This window comes from Glandiceps talaboti, chromosome 4, assembly GCF_964340395.1.
Source record: "Glandiceps talaboti chromosome 4, keGlaTala1.1, whole genome shotgun sequence".
NCBI classification, from domain to species: domain Eukaryota; kingdom Metazoa; phylum Hemichordata; class Enteropneusta; family Spengelidae; genus Glandiceps; species Glandiceps talaboti.
This window is the reverse complement of record NC_135552.1, coordinates 13,497,773-13,517,821: the sequence shown is the minus strand read 5'-3', so window position 1 is coordinate 13,517,821 and position 20,049 is coordinate 13,497,773. Positions and strand designations below refer to the sequence as shown.

The 20,049-nt window shown below is 35.8% G+C and overlaps 1 protein-coding gene across 1 annotated transcript in view; it reads right to left on the bottom strand.

Moving 5' to 3' along the window:
* Positions 1-1,024: 1,024 nt before the first annotated feature.
* LOC144434194 (uncharacterized) overlaps positions 1,025-20,049 on the bottom strand; it is a 52,612-nt gene continuing 33,587 nt past the window's right edge. The window contains 18 exon segments of the mRNA XM_078122648.1: positions 1,025-1,665; positions 1,968-2,135; positions 2,405-2,599; positions 3,415-3,572; positions 4,277-4,441; positions 4,879-5,022; positions 5,463-10,033; positions 10,834-10,989; positions 11,372-11,577; positions 12,028-12,118; positions 12,530-12,837; positions 13,077-13,173; positions 13,584-13,632; positions 14,036-14,208; positions 14,657-14,786; positions 15,026-15,165; positions 18,020-18,113; positions 18,931-19,122. Of these exon segments, the coding sequence (XP_077978774.1) occupies positions 1,518-1,665; positions 1,968-2,135; positions 2,405-2,599; positions 3,415-3,572; positions 4,277-4,441; positions 4,879-5,022; positions 5,463-10,033; positions 10,834-10,989; positions 11,372-11,577; positions 12,028-12,118; positions 12,530-12,837; positions 13,077-13,173; positions 13,584-13,632; positions 14,036-14,208; positions 14,657-14,786; positions 15,026-15,165; positions 18,020-18,113; positions 18,931-19,122 (7,185 nt within the window). The 3' untranslated portion in view covers positions 1,025-1,517.

Sequence of the window (20,049 nt, the reverse complement as noted above, 5' to 3'; positions counted from 1 at the left end):
GATGCATACATAATTTATGTAGTACTGACAGCAGTTTGCAAAATGCCGTCGTACATGTTTTGCTATTAAACTGTTAATAAGTAGGTCTTATAAAGCTGGCACGCATATTTCAGTGCAAAATTTCGTGACTGATCGATTCTTCAGCAATAAAACCATTTATATCAAACAAACAGAAAGCTTTAAATTTATACAGAAAAAAAACAAGTATATTTCAGAGATATTAAGAAAGTATTACACCTGCTGTGATTACAGTGCCATGCCATCAGTTCTTGATTTTGTAGTCACGTCACTTGTGATACTGGAGGAAATATAACATCAAACAAGCAAATAAACACAGTCAGCCATTTTGGACGATGATGGAAGAATGTATAGTCTTGCTGCTGAACCCCTCGGGCTATTCTGCTCACTGTGAAGGTGACCAAAGATCGATAGCTCGGGTGTTCACCCTCCTATTGTTTCAGAAGAAAGCCTGAGGTCTAGCAGCTAGACTAAAGAATGTACTGCACTTGTCATTTACCAAAGTTTATAATTTGACATTTAAAATCAAATATTGAGAGCATTTACATGTAAAAAAAAATATGATCAGATCTAAAAATGTACAGAATAATCTTCACTTAGTATTTTTGCATTTCGATAAATTGTTATAAATATTGTTGTTTTCTAAAACCTGTTTTGTTGGACATAATACTCCATTACCAAACACTGTGGAATTGTCCAAAAAATCTGGAATGAAATGTAACCTCGTTGTTCAATATTATATATGCTGTATTAAAACTAGCTTAGACCACAAAGGTTCTGAGAAACTAGTAACACTCAATACTGTTAACACATCCACACTTTACCAAATTTTCTGATTATTAAAATGACATATTTTATACTTTTCATTAAAATGATTCAGAATTTTAAGATTGTATCTCAAATGACTGATTCTCATAATTGTTTATATCAAAACTTTATTTGATAAAAATACATCTTATGAATGAACAGTACTGTTTTAACATCTACACTTGTTAATTTCTGTCATTTTAAATACACAAACACAAACACACACACTTTGGGAATATATATTGTTTGTAATTGTAAAAAAATATGTCTGGTATTCGCCATCATTATTAGTGCAGTGATCATGTCATCAATGTCCAATGATATTTATTCACTGTTAGCCACAATGTTTTCACCCCTATCTCCTACAAATGGTTCTATCCTCTCAACATCAGAGGATGTTGTGGAATGTACTAAAGTACGAAAGAAATAGGGTGGTTATATCAGAAATGGGATATACCTGGAATTACATTTTCATTATGAATGATCGAGCAATTCATCCAAAACATCTTTGATGAATAGTCAAAATCAAAATGTGTTAAAGGAATGTTTAAGAACACCAAACTCAAATAATAATGCTGGTTTTGGACGGTCTACAAGTAATCTTTGGTCTCAACTAGTTCGTTCAGATTTCTAAAAAGTTTCGTTCAGATTTCTAAAAGTCAATGTCCTACAGAAGTAGAAGTATTATTAGGTCATGACTTTTTCTCTTTGAATTCAATTTTGTCTTTAGAGTCTCTCTTTTTACCATTTTGTCCGTCAGAGATGGAAGATGTTTCTCTTTTCTTGGCAAGAAAGGGATGTCCTAGAAGATCCTTGGCTGTTGGTCTTTCATCTTGGTCTCTGAAATACAAAATATGACACTTTGAGTTATGGCTACAGTGACATTAATATCCTAATATCCTAATAAAAGATAATTATAATGTAAATATCTTGGGTAATTATAACAGACACAAGATGTTTTGATAACACAAATGTGAGGAAATTACAATATTTTTCATATTTGGAAAGTCTACTTCCAAATTCAGTTAGCTCAGATAACATATTTCATGTTTGCTTTTTCTGACCAAATTAAACTTTTTTTACACAGCCATCTTCCAGACAAGTACCACAATCTACCCCAAAGAAACCAACGGTAATCTTACCGGTGCATACAGGCATTTACAAAGTTCCTAGCTTCAGGTGAGAACTTCTCTGGTAGTCTTGGGAGTGGTTTATCTCCAGATCCAATGGCAAAGATAGCTGCCATAGGTGCCATCTCAGACCATGGTGGTTTCCTGGTAGCCATCTCAAATATTGTACAACCAATACTCCTAAGGAATCAAGGAGGGTAAAGGTCAAAGATCAAACATGTCGGGTGAAAGGTCATGAGACAATAAACTGAAAGTAGCTAAAATACTTTCAGACTTCAAGGTGTCATCAAGATTACTGTAACACAAAAATGTAAAAGATTTGCATAAAGGGTCAGAAACACATCAACTATGAAAAATAATGGAGCCAATCACAAGGGTAGGTTTTATCAATCTTTTGTGATATTTTAGTCAAATTTATATCACAAACTGATTCTTGCATATTAGCTTACCAAATATCTGATTTAGTTCCATGTCCAGTTTCCATGACAACTTCAGGTGCCATCCAATAGGGGGTACCCCTCATTGATTTCAGTAATCTGCTCTGACTCTGACTCAGATTAAGACAAAGTCTCTTGGCACATCCAAAGTCTATCAGTTTAATCACTCCGGTTGGCATCAGCATCACATTGCCACCTTTAATATCCCTGAATGGAAAGCAAATAACATCAAAATCAAATCTGTGACTTCTTACAGGGCAGGGAGGACAGGATGTTAATCACAAATCAACATACACAGTCTGATCAATGCGACATGTAAAATGGGAAACTTCTATGAAAGGACTTGAGATCATAATATTTTATATCTACAATCCAAATATGTCCATAAAATTGAAAAGAGAAGAAAGGTAATTCAATTTCAACCAAATAGTGTTAATGAGTTTGTTTGTCTTTATAAAAAACTTTTTTTACTGAATTTGACAATAAACAAAATATAGCATGGCTAAGATGAACACAACCACTGATGGCACACCTGAGACAAAACTGAACTCTTGGTGTTTATATAAGTATATTATATAGTGTATGTATATGTTTTTGTTTATGTTTTTGGAGTGCTGATTGTTTGACATGTGTATAAAGTATTTTCCTATCTATTCTATTACAGTAAGGTAACTTCCTTTGCACATGGGCTGGACGCTTGAAATGCAAATGAAATCTGTATCTGTATATGTATCTGAATCTGTATAAATATAAGACGTGGAATGTGTGTGCACAGAACCCTACCCTCTCTATTCACACTCTCATAATAAATCTTGTTAATGACTTTCTGTGGATGGCGAAAAAAAAGCAAATACACACAATGCAAAATGCAGAATTCTTGAAACAAATTTCTGGAAAATCAAACTCATTTTGTACTCACTGTAGAAAATAATTTATTGAAGATCCATGTCATTTTGTACTCACACAGTTTAGAAACTAATTTCTTGACATTTATAAATGATTAAGTTATTTTGTAGACCTACCTATGGATGACATTATTCCCATGTAGATAATCAACACCTTTCAGTATTTGTTTTGTATATCTACAGAACACTGGTTCTTCTAAAGCACCAAATCTTGCCAATAACTGGGCTATGGATCCACCAGGTACAAACTGCATGAATATATTCACAGTGTGGTCCTCCAGGCAAGTACCTAGAAATCTGAAGAGTAAGAAAACAAATATGAACTTTTAGTTCGTTTTGTGATTCTTAAAATCTTTGAAAGGTTTTGAAATTAACAATGAAAATGCAAGCCTGCAGTTAATCCTGTTTTACTCAATGAGTAGTTATTTGTCTACAAACAAACATTCCCCCTGGTAGAGAGCACATCATTTGCATCCACATATGGTATACACAATGTAAATTTCAAGGTATACCTTCAAATTTGAACATTTGCATAATTTAAGCAACATGTCATAAATTAGCATAATTTATGCATTTGTATGATACCTAATTTGCATAATCTGCAAGTACAATATAACTGAGATACCTTTGTGTAGGGAAAAATTCCTGTTGAATGTTTATAAATTGTTTGAAGAAAGGTTTATACAGGGTATTTCAGTGATTTGAATATTTAATTCTTCATGTCAGTCAATCCAATATAAGTGAAAAATCCAATGAAAAGCATGGCCCATGTACTTTTGTCGACCTTCAAATATCCAGTTCGATATTTATCGATCTACGTGTCACTAGTTTACCTTTTTAGAGAAGAATTCACCATTACAATTTTCACATTCATATTGTTCTCTCTTCAAATTTGAATATTTTGGATAAATCATGCAACAAACGTTATAAAATTTGCATAATATATTCATGGCTAAGATTGGTCATTTGCATAATTTACATTCTTAACTTACCCAACAATATTGTCATGGTTGAGAGTTTTCAAGAGATCTACTTCTTCTTGTAGTTTTTCATACTGTTTCTCAGCATCATCTTTACCTCTGACACTGAGTTCTACCTGTTTGACAGCAATCAGCTGACCAGTGTTAGTCAGACCACAGTATACCTACAGATACAATAACCATATAAAAATGTTAAGTTTTTGAACTGTGTAACACCACCTTTACAACCAAAATGACAGTTATGCCCAAGTACAGTCTAAGCAACATCATAATAATGGAACAAATTGCCAATCATTGATGTACGTACTGTGGTGTCATTCCTTTGTTACCAGATTTTATTGAGTTCCCTGAAGCAAGGTTAAAACACAAGTGTGTCTGGTTGTGGCAAACAGGACACTTGAAAGTAACTCATTTGTAACACAGTGTGTCTGGTTGTGGCCAATGGGACACTTCAAAGCAATCCATTGTAAGTCTCAGAACATGGAAATTTCACTCTCTTTGCCGAGTATTCTAAAAACTGTAGATGAAGTCCACAGAAGATTAGATATATTAACCAAAATGACTGTTAAGACAAGTAAGATTTAATCAAGGCTTGACTTACTGTTCCATATGCTCCTCTACCAAGTACATGTCCTTTCTTCCAATGTATCAGCTGATCATCTAAGTCACCATGTGGTGTGAAGGAGACATCACTCCTCATTGTACTTGCTGCAGATCTACCCTTACCAAGTGAACTAGTGATAGTCTGTAAAGAGGAATAATAAACAACAGCTGATTATCAAATATTTCACCTACTATAGTTGGTAAGCCATTTTGTACTGTATGGATAAGTAATACATCATATTTGAAACTACTGGTATATCATAGTGTTAACCCTGCCTTTACTGGTTAACGCATTCTCATAAGCCAAAACATATTTTCCCATTGACGAAATGGCATATGTTGTACTGATGCTGTAAAGACGCTTGTGGTTTCACAGTGATGAGTTAACATTCCTCCCACATACCTTTCATTTCCCAATAGTACAATCAAATACAAATTGAGACATAGGAGAATATGGCCCTCTCAACTTTGCAAACTTAAAGACCTAAACTACATTTCATTAAAAAAAAACATTGGCGAGAGTGAGAAAAGATCGACTCTAAATTAGAAAATTAATGAAATGTATGTGATTGACTGACTTACCCTGCTATCTGGTCTACTGATAGATTCTGTTAGCGTCCTATCTGATAAATCAGTAGCATCTGACTTGAGGCTCTGACTGAAGAATTCCGACGCCAATGAGTTCAGTGAATCCATAGTGTCAAATTCTCTCTGGCTTGGTCTCTGCAATTTGACAGCTGGGGAGTGGTCACCTCCTTCCTGAGTTTGTGCTAATAACAATGTCTGTAATTTCTCTACATTTTCAGCCGATAACTTTGCAGCAAGTTGTTCAGGAGACAATTCAGTGTTGTCACCAGTGGCTTCAAAAACATCATCATCACCTATGTCATTCTTGTTCACATTTTCGCTCTTTTCGGCTTCAGCTTTCTTCTGGTTTGAATTCCCTTTATCTATACTACTAGTCCTACTAATTCTCTTCTCACTTTCTTTTCTTGTCACACTTGCTTTCTGAGTTTTTGTACCTCCTGTTGATTCAGCAGGCTCTTTTTTAGGTAGTGGTGGTTTCTGTACTACTTTTGTTGATGTATCACTAGGTTTCCGACTCTGAGGCTTCTCCTCTTTGACAGTCTCCTTTTTCTCTGTTGAAGCACTCTCTTTTGGCATGACTGCTTTTGTTTCAGACTTTTCAACTTCTTTTGGTGTCTCATTCTGAATCTTTTCAGGTTTCTTAGCAACCACATCAGCTTTCACATCCTCACTTGGTTTTTTGGTGGTTACCTGTGTCCTTGGGTTTGCCTTAGTCTCAACCTTCACACCTGGTTTTACAAGGACTTGTTGTTTTTGAGCACAACTTGGCTGTTTAGATTCAGGTTTAGTATTCTTACTAACTGACTTTTCAGGAATTTGCTTCTGAGGAGATTTCTGTTTCTCCAATCCTTTTGCCTTCACATCAACATTTCCTGCCTTTTCAGAGCCAACTTTCTTTGCATTCTGTTCTTTCTGAGTACTAGAAGATGGCTTTGATTCAGTGTTTTTATTTGGAGTTATTTTGGCTTTTGAGTCAACTTTAACATTTTCATTTCCAACAGCTATCATTTCTTGTTTATTTTCTCCATCCTCTGATTCTCTATCACTTTCAAAATTCACCTCATCTTCCATATTCTCGACGTCCTCCACATCTTCATCTAGCACAGACTCAGGTTCAGAACTTTCATAGTGATCCGGTACACAGAACACTTTCATCAGATCGGGATTAGTCTCGCAGGAAGTCTCAGAAATCCAACTGCCTTCATTGTCGCTGTCATCCGTGAAACCCATCCTGGGTGTCAGTCCACTACTACCATCACCTGCTGGTGCTTCAATGATTGGCACATTGACACGCTTTTGAGATTTCTTAACTTCTGCTTTTCTTGCCACTGCCTTTCTTGATTTGCTAGCACTAGTCTGCTGTGAGTCGCAGCTATCTCCTCTTTCCCTTTTGACTTTCCAGCTGACATTCGGCGATCTATCAGAACTCTCAGTCTCTATAGCTCTTCTGATCTCACTGATAATTTTATCATTGATGGACATTGTCTTTGTATCATGATCATCTTCAGAATGATTACTCTTCAGTGTATCTGCAAACTCTTTGATGGCATCCATAGTTTCTGGCATCAAGTTTTGGGAATCTTCTTGGATTGGGCTCATGATTTCTTTGACATGTTGTGGGCAGTAGTCTTCTATGTCAGAGTCTGAAGAATCATCACTATACATCCCTTCATGCATGATAACATCCATCTCATCACGCCCTGTCTTAATGTGCCACCCAACACCCGTAATAAACGCAGTCTTATCAGCCTCATCATTGGTAATGATACTAGCACCCCCTTTCTTTCCCTTCTTGATAACATCTTTATTAACGATTCCGGTTTTGGATTTATTCCTCCCTTTTGCACTTTTTGGTTTCTCAACTTTGCTTCCACTTTTCTCTCTACCCTTGCCACCACTTCCTGGTTTGCTAGTCACTTTGTTTATTGGTCCTTTCTTCTTGCCAGCAGAAGAAGGTTGTTTTTGACCTTGCCCACTTCCTGTTGGTCTCTTTCCCGCACTTCTAGAAGTAGCGCTACCCTTTCTTCCATCCTTATTTGCACTGTTTATTCTTTTTTGTGTACTTTGTGGAGCGGAGAGCAGATTCCTTTTCCCGGCAGACAAAACTCTCTGATTACTTATCTCAACTTTGACAGCGTTGTCTTCTCTCTGCATGTACTTGGAGTCCATCATGTCATAGATAACAGGTGTGATTTCAACACTAGTTTGTTCTGTGGTCTCTTTTTGAACATCACCCTGTTTAGCCTCAGCAGCTTTTCTGAGAAGTTCTTCAGTTTTAGGTTTGGAAGTCCCTTTGCCTGCATCAATACTTTTCTTGACATCTAAACTTGAACTTAGTACCTTTGTTTTATCAACTCCTTGATCTTTCATTCCAGGAGTTGTGCCCGTTTGACTCTTTCCCTGTATTGATGTTTGTGGCTGTTTGTCGGTCTTCAGTGCTTCTGGGGCAGACACCGCTTTTGTTTCCTCTCTTGTCACCTGTTGTGTCTTCCCTTCTGCTGCCCCACCCCATTCAGTTGGTCTTGATGTAGGTTCAGGCTGTGATTTATGAGCATTTATGCCTTTATTTTTGACATCATTCTCTTTCTCACTCCCCTTTCTTTCTTTATTCTGCACCTCTCCAGGAATCATCAACTTCTTTTCACTAGCACCAGACTTGTTTTCCTGATTTTGTTTAGATGTGGACAACACTTCCTTGGGTAGAGCTTTAGCAGCTAGTTGCTTAAGAGCTGCATCCATCTTCATACGATCTGTTTGCTCAGTAACGCTAAGAGTGGTATGTGGGTTAACTGTTGGTCTTAAGTTTCCTTCACTTTGTTTCAGTTCAGCAATAGTCTGTGATGCATGTACTGTAACTTTTCCTGAAGGCTGCTGACTTGCAGTACCAGGTTTCACATTACTATTCAGTCCTGTTTTACCACTAACGTTCACAGGTTTTGCTCCAATGGGTGTTCCTTTCTGTTCAGGTTTCTGACTCTCCTTTGCATTGGGCCCAATTCTTGCAAGGGCAGCACCAGCTGATTTGCTTGTCGGTACTGATGTTTTACCATTGGCTAGATTAGCATCTTTCCTTGGAGACCCGGAATTAGTTCCTGTCGAAGCCTGTCTTGCAGGAGTTCCTGTTGATGCCTGTCTTGCAGGTTCTGTCTTCTTTAAGCCGGCAGAAATGGCATTCCTTGGGGTATTTGCAGTAATGTTCTGTTTTACTGGTTGGGGTTTTTGTGGTCCAGCAGAGATGGCATTCCTAGGGGTGTTGAATTTTGCTTGATCTGTTCTCCCTGGTGTCTTTGGTGATGCAGTTTGTGACACTGCTTTGGAATTATCATTACTAGCCAACCTTGAAAACAGTACTTTTGTAGATGAACTTTGACATGCCTCAGCCTTCTCTTGTTTCGCCTCAATTTCCTTTCTTTGCTGGTTTTGAGGAGAGTCCTTAGTACTCACTTTATTTACATCTTTCAAATTTGCCTTTGTATCCACATTATTTTTTGTGACTTCTTTGCTTGCACTACTGACAGAAGTTCTTGGTGTTTTCTGATCCCTCGATACAACATTACTGTTTGCAGGCTTGCCTTGCAATGTGGTTTGAGGTTTAGTTGGCGACTTTGGCTCTGTTGACACTACAGGTACTCTACCAGCAGATTTCTGCTCTGCTGACTGAGAGGGCGCTGTGCCTGCAGACTTTTGCTCTGTGGAGAGCGAAGACATTCTATTTCTCTCATTTAAACCTGCAGCTGTAGATGGTTTACTTTGTCCTTTGACCTCACTGTCACTGGGTCGCCTGACGGGTTTTGGCTTGTCCATGGAAGATTGCATCGTGCTTTGTGAGTTCTGACTTGATGCTAGTTTAATGCTACCCTGAGATTTTACATTTTCACCTGCTTGTTTAGAACTACTCTGTTCAGCCTGTACATTTCCTGGTTTAGGTACTGTATAAGTTCTATTCAAAACACCTAGAGCAGAGGACGGTTTCTTTAATTGTTCGTTTTTCTCATTTCTTGGAGTAACGATAGTTTTCAGAAGAGTTGTTTGTTTGCGTTGTTGTACCTGGGGGTATGGCCTCTCAATGATCATGGTGGCAGCAGGAGTCATTTGAGCTCCAGATTTTCTCAAATTTGGTCCAATATCTGTGGTGTCAAAAGAAGTCCTTGGACTTGGAGTTGATAGGGAACTAACACTAGAACTATAGCTACTGCTTTCATTAGATCTTGACGATAGCGGAGCTTCCTGTTGGTCGTGATCAACATTGACCCTTGACCTTTCAATATTAAACACTGATGGCCTATCCAGAAATGACCTTGACCTTTTCAACTGCATGGGATCAGGCACAGCAAGTTTAATATTTCCTGAAGTATTATGGGATACGCCATTGCTTTGCACGGCATTGTGGGTATCTTCGTCCTCTTCTTCTATGTCTTCGGCATGGAGAGAGTAGACAGGGTCATGGTGAACTTGTTCATTTTGTTGACTCATTAGTGGTGATGGTGGAAGCAATGATCTGGAGTTAGGATAAACTGCACTGCCATTGAAAGGACTGTCTGTACTTAGGCGGACATGCATTTGATCTGTTGGGAAACAAGAAAAGTCAAAAACTTGGTTAGTTTGGTGGCTCTGTACAAATTGGTAGTAATGTCTGACAATATATCACCAATATAGAGAACTTTAACCAGTCCTGTATAATCACTTCTGGTTTTATGATTTCATATCCAAAGCAAAATTATAAATCACAGCTCCCAAACGTGGCAAGTCTTGCAATCATAGCGCCCCCAATGTTTAAATGATGAAAACTTTTGTTTACATCAGGTCTTCAAACCAACTGAATGTGGGGGTCATGTTAATCATCAAATTATGCATATTCTTTAAAAGTAACACAATGCAGTCCTTATGAAATAACCTAAACAGACTTCAGTCTAAATTTGTTGACTAAAGTACTTTCACAAAAGAACATCAGCAGGTGATTTTTGTTCACTGGATGTGAGATCAAAATGTTTTGATTTCATAGCAAGACACATGTAATAATGAAATGGCCTAAACCACTTGCCTCTTGCCACTGAGGTCGGGGTTTCATTAAATTTACGACGCTGTAAGTAAGAAGAGTGTCGCCTTTTTTTTTTTTTTTTTTTTTTTTTTTTTTATTATTAAACTTTATTTCGGGAAAGAAAAAGAACGCAAACACGCTCAAAAACATCCCATAGATAAAAACTATACTTAAAAAAACTTTTAAACGTTGACCACTGAACCCCTTGGTTTCTATGACAAAAAATCAAGATTTGTGAAAATGACTTACTAAACCATTGTCTCCCCCCTCCCCCCTAATCACACACCCATCTCCCCCTCATTTTGATCATACATCAAAACTGCTTACCCAAATCTAGGATCAGTGGAGATGTACTCTTCCCTTCTTCAATAGTAAATGGAATTTTCAATCTATTTTCATGTGCCACAGGTGCTAACTTAGGGGGTGGTGCTGTAATCTCATCACTGTTGTCAACATTAGACAGTGACTTGGGGAGCCTCTTACCTAGAATAACAACAAACATAAGATTCTCAAAACTGTGAACTAAGGAGTGACTTATTTACAAGCAACATTCAAATGTAACACATTCTAAATTCATAATCTATTACATGATATGAAACAAAAGTGAAATTCATTTTCAAGTTCTCTTTCGAAATACCAGTCCCAAGACATGTTTGAAAATTTTATTTCCACTTACACGGTACTGTAAATGAACAATTACAAATGAAAATAGTACATAAGAATGAAAAAACAGAGTGTTGATAGCAAACAGACTGACTACTACATGGTTTTGTTGATCTTACTCCATTCAAACACTGTTTTCTGTGGATTTATCATAAATTGACGACAGCTTGCCACATTCTTCCTGGTTAAAAGGTCAACTCACCTCTCTTTAAGAAACTATTACAGGCCTCTGTGACATCAGTGACACTGGGATGGGAATAAGACCTTGCAGTTCTTGGCTGAGGGTATGTCTTGCCAAAATGACCAGCATTGACTTCAGTATCTGATTGGCTAGCAGAAAAAGTGGACATGCCTTTTTTCTTGTCACCGACCATGTGACCTATGGGTCCCTGGACAACTCTCTGGATTCTAACAAATAAAATGAAAACAATTGTTTTTTATTCTTCAGTTTTCCACTTTCAAAGGTCAAATATAAAGACATAAAGACAACACAAAACAACTAATTGATGAACTATCAACAGAAAAAATTCCAGTTGATACCACATATAATCATTTTTTCAGATATTCAGTTTGTTTTTTTGTAAATTATATTAACTATTATTTGAAATTTGGTTGATTTTTCCATAATAAGTGTTTCAACCTCTTTGGGTTTAAGACTCGTATGAACCTTATTCATAGCAGTCATGAATCATCCAAGATTCCTGCATTAGTGTTATCGTAATCAATGGCGTCATAGGAATTATTCTTTTGTTCTGGACCAAGTAACATTTATTTTCATAGCTCTACCAGACAACTATTTTCAGATCTTTACCCAAACTGAGCCTTTAATCTATTTGCCAGACTGTACAGATAACTCACCTTATTTCTTCCAGGTTGTCATCCAGTTCTAATCCAAGCACTGTAACTGGTATAGGACTGTATTCCGGTACAGACTTCCTGGTGGGATCAGCTGGGAAGAAAAACAGGAAAGATATCGATAACATGTCCATTACTCAATTGGTAATATTAATTCTTACAATAGTATGTTTTATGATGTTGGGATAAGCATACCACAATTTAGATATGTCATATACTGTGTATTACTTCCAATACAAGCAGAATTTCAAATTGCAAACTTGACCTCCTAGAATAACAGTGGTCAGTCTGGTGTATACACTATCATGGCAGTATTGCCTACATTCAAATACATGTTTATACATTATTCATTTTGAAAGGAAAATTTTGAAAAAACAAAACTGTTCCCATTATACTACTGTAAAGCCAGAAATGTTATCTATGTATCAACAAATGTATTACCCTCACCCCCCTCCCTCACCTCATGATATAAAGGCAAAACATTACACAATTTAATGACACTTACAATATCTTTGTGCTAGTCTTTGATGAGCCCTAGCCTTGCCATTTTTCACACCATCTTCTTCAAAGCTCCTATTCAATGCCCTGTATTTCTTGTCACACAGGAGTTTTCGACCATTTTTTTCTGGTGAGCTAGGGGACGAGAATGGACTGATTGGTGGCATCTTTTCTGGAGTCTTGGGAGAACCTTGTTGGGGATAAGTGTATTCTGGTGGGGGTGCTGGTGTGATTGGAAGAGGTGTTATCACCATACTATTCCTGGAATCACATCTGGAGCAAGCACGGGACATTCCATACTTCCTTGGATTTGGCCTGGAAACAGAAATGAATTGATAGATTGATTTTGTCAGAGAAAAAAACGAGCTCATCTTTAGATAAAAATGACCAACTTCAGTATTAAAGACATACTACCACTATTTGCAGTAGATTCTAAGCGCAGCAATAATTTACAGGATTAATTACATATGCATGTTTAAATTGTAGAATGATACATTTCTAAAAAAAATTGTGATCTTTCAGTAAAAAACACCTAAAATGAGATATTTACATACCTTGGTGTAAATTTTCCATTATCAATATCCTGCATCATTCTAGCTTCAGCTCTCATAGCCTTATCAGCATCCGTTAACTTCTTTATCATCTTTTTCTCTGTTGGAAATTTCAAAACAAAGAATGAAATTATTAAATTCAATCTGAAAATCAAAGCACTAAAAACTGTATAAAAAAATTTGCTATTGTACGTACAATAACAAAACATTTGACACATTTTGACAGTTTTTTGCAATGTATTGAAGTTCCAAACACAGACTTGGTCAATGCTGTTTCACATAGACTTTTAGAGTAAGACGTCGTGATAATATCAAACTCTCATCCATATGGCCACTTTAAACTCTTAGTCCATAAGATACAGCATGTCATACTGCAGTATTGGCCACCACTCACGTCAAGAGAAGGCCACTAAGAGCTTAATGACACAACAATTTAATAGTCTACTAAACTCTTTGCTATCTGACGAGTTCTGGTTAGATATTTAATACAGATAATTATCAGATACTCACTTCCTGGTGATATGTTCCTAAATGCTGGATGGTCAGCTTGTGGAAGATCCTGTGAAAAAATCGGAATATTGATATAATATGTCAGAAACAAGATATGTGTGTGTGAAATTACAATATTTACCACTGACCACACAGATCAAATTAAATACATCTGTAAATGTAAAATTTTAAAAATTATACATTCTACGAAAGTTTGTTCTTCTGAATTCTTTTTCTTTTCTTTTTTACATATCTTTGATTGCAACAAATATAAGGCATGTCCCAAGTCACTAGTGCACTGATAATGTGTTCACTATTCAGTATAACAACCATAATATGTTCCTTTACAACTCTCATGTTGAAGTTATATTCGACAACATCTACACAAAGTTTGAAATTTTCTTCTTAAAGATAAACTGTTACCCCCTTCATCAGAGTAGTAGCATTCCCATAGCAACTATAGATTGACTTACATCACCATCAAAGAGAACTTCTGACATTCTCTTCCTATGATAGACATCTGGTGATGGGGACGGAATACCGTTTTCATCCATGGACTGTTGATACATGGATAATCTGGATGGAGGTTTGACAGGGCTTAGTGTCACCGACTCTCGTCTTGATTGAGTGGCTTCTGACCAGGCCTCTGTAATATAAGAGTCAGTTGTGAAATTCACATTGTCAATCAAACTTTCAGCCTTGACTCGAAATATCAGCGACTTTAGTACTTTATTGGGACTGTAGTATATCAACAACTTTCACATCTTTTGACAAGTCATCATTACTGCAATGATAAACATGAATGTAAGAACTTTTTATAGGTAGTAATTATTACACCTCTATACATGTACGGAATTTTACCCAAAGTGTTACAAGAAATGGTGGTCCTACTCTGGCTTTTAATATTATTGTAAGCATAAATCAGCAAATAAGAACTATTAATGATGAAGAAGAATAAGAGTAGGGAAATTTATTTTTTAAATTTTAAAAAAAAGAAAAAAAAGGTAGGATGACAATAATTCTAAAAAATAAATGAGTGGGTTTCATTCATAACACAAACACATAATTTCTCCATTATAATCTGCTATCCTTACCTTTTAGTTTGGTTTTGATTTTCTTTGTCTTGGCCACATCCACAGCAGTATTACCACTGTCATCAACTAACAAGATATCAGCTCCACGGTCTAGAAGTGTTGTAGCTACTTTGTCGTGTCCACATTGGGCCTGTAAACGAACAAAACTAAAAGTGAACACTAGTTGGTCTAACTAATATCACATTTCTATTGAACTCAAGGAATCATAAGATCTACATGTAGCCTCTGTAGAAGGCTGGGTGGTCTATTTGACAAGTGTCTCTCACCATAGCCTGTGAACGCAAGTCATTCAAATTCAGTATTTTTCATGGATATACCCTGCGTAGAATCTGATTGGTTGGATGTGTAAATTGGGATTAAAGAACTTACTGAGACATGTAATGGGGTGACACCAGCAAAGCCTCTACAGTTCACATCAGCTCCATTATCAAGAAGTGCTACTACAACACCAGCTTGACCACTCTGTGATGCAGAATGTATTGCAGCAAATGAACGCTTGTCCTTTGCATCTACGAAAAGAAAAACATGAAGTTGTTTATAAAAGGTTTTGGAATGAAAATGTTCCTGAGAGCTGGTACTACTGCCTTCAATATCTTTCACGTATCAAGATGAAAATATATCCAGGAGCTGTATGATTGTTTCATTTATTTGAACCTGTGTTTTAAAATCTGAATTCTGACTTTCTATGTCATTTCATTTACCCTTTAATAAATGTAGAACAGGACAGCACTAGTTACATACTGTCAAAAATACTCAATCTCATCATTCACCATAAAAAACCAAACTTGTTACTAACGCATGGTATTAGTGTTGTTAATTTTCTTGGAATTTCCACTTTATGATGTTTTGCAACAAACATCTCTAATTGGTAACAATTTTGTCTGTCTTTTTCATGTAAAATGTTCGGCCTGTTGCAGAAAACCACAACAAAATTATCAGTTAAATCACATGTAACATACATATTAGAAAATCTTACATCGTTCACCAGAGAGGGCGCTCTCACCTTCATCCACAATTCAAATAGGTGTCATACAAAGTTAACATGCCCATCATTTTATGTATGTATACTAAAACTATAGGAAATATACATACATGTATTTGCTAATAGATTACATTACTTTACAAACTGAGCCAATACAAACTGAACTGAAACCTCCTGGATTTGAACACAAATAACTATAAACTTACCAACAAGCTGACAATCTTTCAACATGAAAGACACCATGTTTTCTGATAATTTACTTTTACTAGATGAAGCATAGTGAATGCAGGATTTACCCTCTGCATCTGAAGACATGACATCACTGAAAGAGGTAAGAATGGAGATTGTAATGGCAATAATAATCACACTAAATAGTGGGTGAGAAGGAAGTAGGGAATTGGTACCTACCTGGTAGCTGTCATGCTACACAAATATTACAAATGAAACTGTATTAAAATGAACTACAAGATTCTTTACAACTAATTTCAGCTGGACTGTTTGTAAAATGTATTTCAAATCCAGTCCTTGAGACTTAAAACTTTTCCCCATACAAGACTTTCTGGTGACCTTAATAGACATGAAGGTCACAAATACCAGACACCCAATGACAGGCTTGGCACCAACCAAAATAACAGATGTTTGCCCCCCAAAAGTTGTGACATCCATTACCTGGCATGGAAATATACTCTAACTATTAAACAAACATTGCATACTAGTATATTGAAATCGGTCACTCATCACAATACTTACGCTCTGTTTTGCACCAAAATTGACACTACTTCAGACGGGCTATAGTTCTTTACTGCCTTGCCAACTGAAATAAAACAATATACATCCAATTAAACGTTTTGCATGTACATGTCCACATTTTGGCCAAACTGAAAAAAATCAACAGTTTTTCAAAATTATTACAGTATTACATGTAAAAACTACAATACATTATGCAACCCAGGTTACATATAATCCTTAGAGCTGATATGACTAAAATCTAGTTTTGTACGCTTTTAATTATGTAGCCATACTGGACAAGAGTTGATAATCACTTTATATTATAATAGTAAATTTCCAGACAGGAAAACAGCCTTTCCAAACAGGAAAAGTGTCTTTACCTTGGAATTTACTGTAAAAAAAAAATGCTAAAATCAAGGTGGATTTTTATTTTGTTCATCGTATCACATCCCATTAGTACTAACTATGGTCAATGCTAATTACGATTTTTTTTTTGACAATTTTAAAAGCTGCATTTACTGTAAATTAGCGTTACACAATGGACAACAAAAGTACAACAGAAATCCACAGAAAATTACAAAAGACACAGAACAAAGACACAGAACAAAGATAAGAACACTAACAAAAGTAAGTTTTGTTTGTTGGAAAGGTCATTGGATGACTTGCATATGAATTGAATCTCAGCTTTACTCTATGCAATCATTGCAATGTCAGGCAGTCTTGTACAATTACAGGTTTTGTATATCAATGCTGTCATTCATGACTATTTGCTTACCATTATCACTACAAGGACATTTCCAACATGCAATGTCACATTCATTTCATATTCAAGTTTAAATAGATTCTCATTGATATGTATGATTGGTGACATTGTCATCTAATGGGGAGGGTGGGAGTGACGGGTGGGGCTAGGAAGGGATTGAATCACGTTTTGATATTGCTTTATCATATTTGATGGGGGGAGGGGGGAGGGTAACATTGATTTTACATTCAAATTCAAATACTCTTTCATTTACACATACTAAAGGCACTGTATGGTTGGCCTATTGAAGGTGTGGAGGGCACTGAATCACATTTTGTTATTGGTTGTCAGGGGGGGGGGGGAGAGGGGTTGTTCTGTTGATTTCATAGTCTATTTTATGTACTCTTTCACTTTCATATGACTTTAAGGTTTTGTTTCATTGATCAATTTTTGTTTGTTTCTCAACATGTTTATTTTACTGCTATGTGAACTCAAGCAATTTGACCAGTTTATTTTTGGTCACAATTTTGTTTTCATAATGTATATTGTGCACTAATGAAGGGTGGGACCTGATGTTCAATCACAATGTGATATTGATTGTTTAGTGGGAGGGGGGGGGGATGGGGGGGGATGGAGGAATACTCAAGTAATGGTAATAAACTTGCTTTCAGGAACATATGAATCAGTCCACTGAAAGAACTTTTATAACTACATGTGTTGTTTGTGAAAAGTTACAGCAATGTTACAGAACCACAACATTTGAGCTATTCTGGAAATATGGTAATTTCAATAACACATGTATATAATGATGTCATGACGTGAACTTGCAAAAACAAGGTACTTTTTCAGTTTGTAAATATCAAATTGATACATGACCATAAATTCAAAATAAAATACACAGATAACTTACTTTTTTCAAATAGGTCAATATCTCTTGTGACCAGCAACAAAGGAGTATAACCATCGGCATTACGACAATTTATATCAAGCATTTTACTTTCACTCTGAAATAAAAACAATATCAAATTATTAGTAACTCTTGTACTTTACATCAAGAATTAATTTTAAATTTCAATCTGTAATACAAATAAACATCAAAATATTAGAAACTTTTTTGTGTAACATCCAGTGATCTCCAGAAGTTGACCTGGACACAAGTAATATACACTTGGTCCTTTACAGACTATACAGGTAATAATGACAAGAAAATGAGTCTCAAAAGATACAACATGTTCAGGGATATTACACTTTTAGATATTCCCCAATATTTTTCTTCGTTCAGCCAAGCCACAGGGAAAAATGCAAGTGACCTAAGGGGTCTTTTTCACTACTTGTCATTAGAAAAGTAGTGATAAAATCCTTAGGTCATGAGTATTGTCTGGCTGAATGAAGACAAATATTAGAGAATAACATAATTATATCGCTGCCGGTAATATCAAAGAAAAATTGGGGAAAGTAATGGCAATTTTGAATGTTTTGACTCATTTTGAAAACAGCAGTACCAATGACATAGACACACATTGTCATGACATAGACACACATTGTCGTGACACAGACACACAGTCGTGACATAGACACACGTTGTCGTGACACAGACACACAGTCGTGACATAGACACACGTTGTTGTGATATAGACATGCATTTTCGTGACGTAGAACAACCAGAGTACATATTCCATATTTTTTGTTGAACCTGGCTCATACATGACATAAATACACTTTCGACTTATTATTTAAAACATGTAAATTAACTTCTTTTCTTTCCATTGTACTTTTTTCACAGAATAATTTTGACACCATAATTTAGACTTCTCTACTTACCAACAATCTTTTGAGTACTTTGACATTGCCCTGCCAGGCTGCCTGTAGTAAATGTCTTGGTGTACAACCCGTCCTGTCCACTGAATCTAATAAAATCTCTCTAATACTGGGGGATGCTACATCTAATGCCGTTTCGTTGTCATAGTTACGGAGAGTTATATCTGCACCATATTTCAGTAACAATTGTACAATCTGAGAAAAAAACATATCAAGAAGTCAAGTTTTGATAATTTCCGACAGAAACAATACATGAATCGTGACTAGAATGACTTGAATTCAAAACTTTGCCTGCATTTGTTACCTAGATTCCAATAGGAAATGATAGAGCCCCTTAACACTAGTTTAGATTTTTATCTGTAGAGCTCATCGATGGATGAGAAAAAATGGCCTAAACAAATGCAAATACAAGTACATTTTGTACATGTATGAGTTCAGTAGACTGACAAAGCAAGTGCATTTTTATTCTTTGATTTTCGTCTTTTGAAAACAGCTAGATGTTTTAGGAAAGAGACATTCAGAGTTACTATTTTTGATTCTTTGCTATGAATGAATCTGTTTCATTTAATTACTGTGGACATATGGATGAGGATTGGATATTTTATGTAGATTTTTAATTAATAAAACAATATATCATGGCTTCCTACTTGAAAAATCAATGTGAAAACAACATATGCCAAGTCTGTGTTTGTAACTCAATAAATTGCAAAAGATTAATAAATATGTCAAATGTTTGTTATTGTACGTACAATAACAAACTTTTTTTACAACATTTGTTAGCTTTTTGCAATGTATTGAGTGAGTCACACACACACTTGTTCTTGTTGTTTTGCATTAATTTTTCAAGTAGGACATCATGATAAAATTGTTTTATAAATTAAAAATCCACAATAAATACCCAATCTTCATCAATATGGCCTCTTTTAAAGAACTGAGCTATCTCTAGTATATATTCTGCAAGACTTTTTTCAAATTTTTTCAAATCAAAATCTATGAGACTTGGATTATGACATTGTAACTGTTGTAAAAATAATTCAGTTTAACTTCATTAGAAATTATTTATGTATACGCATCCAGTACATGTGTACTAGGTTGAGAATACACGTTGTACAAATAACGATA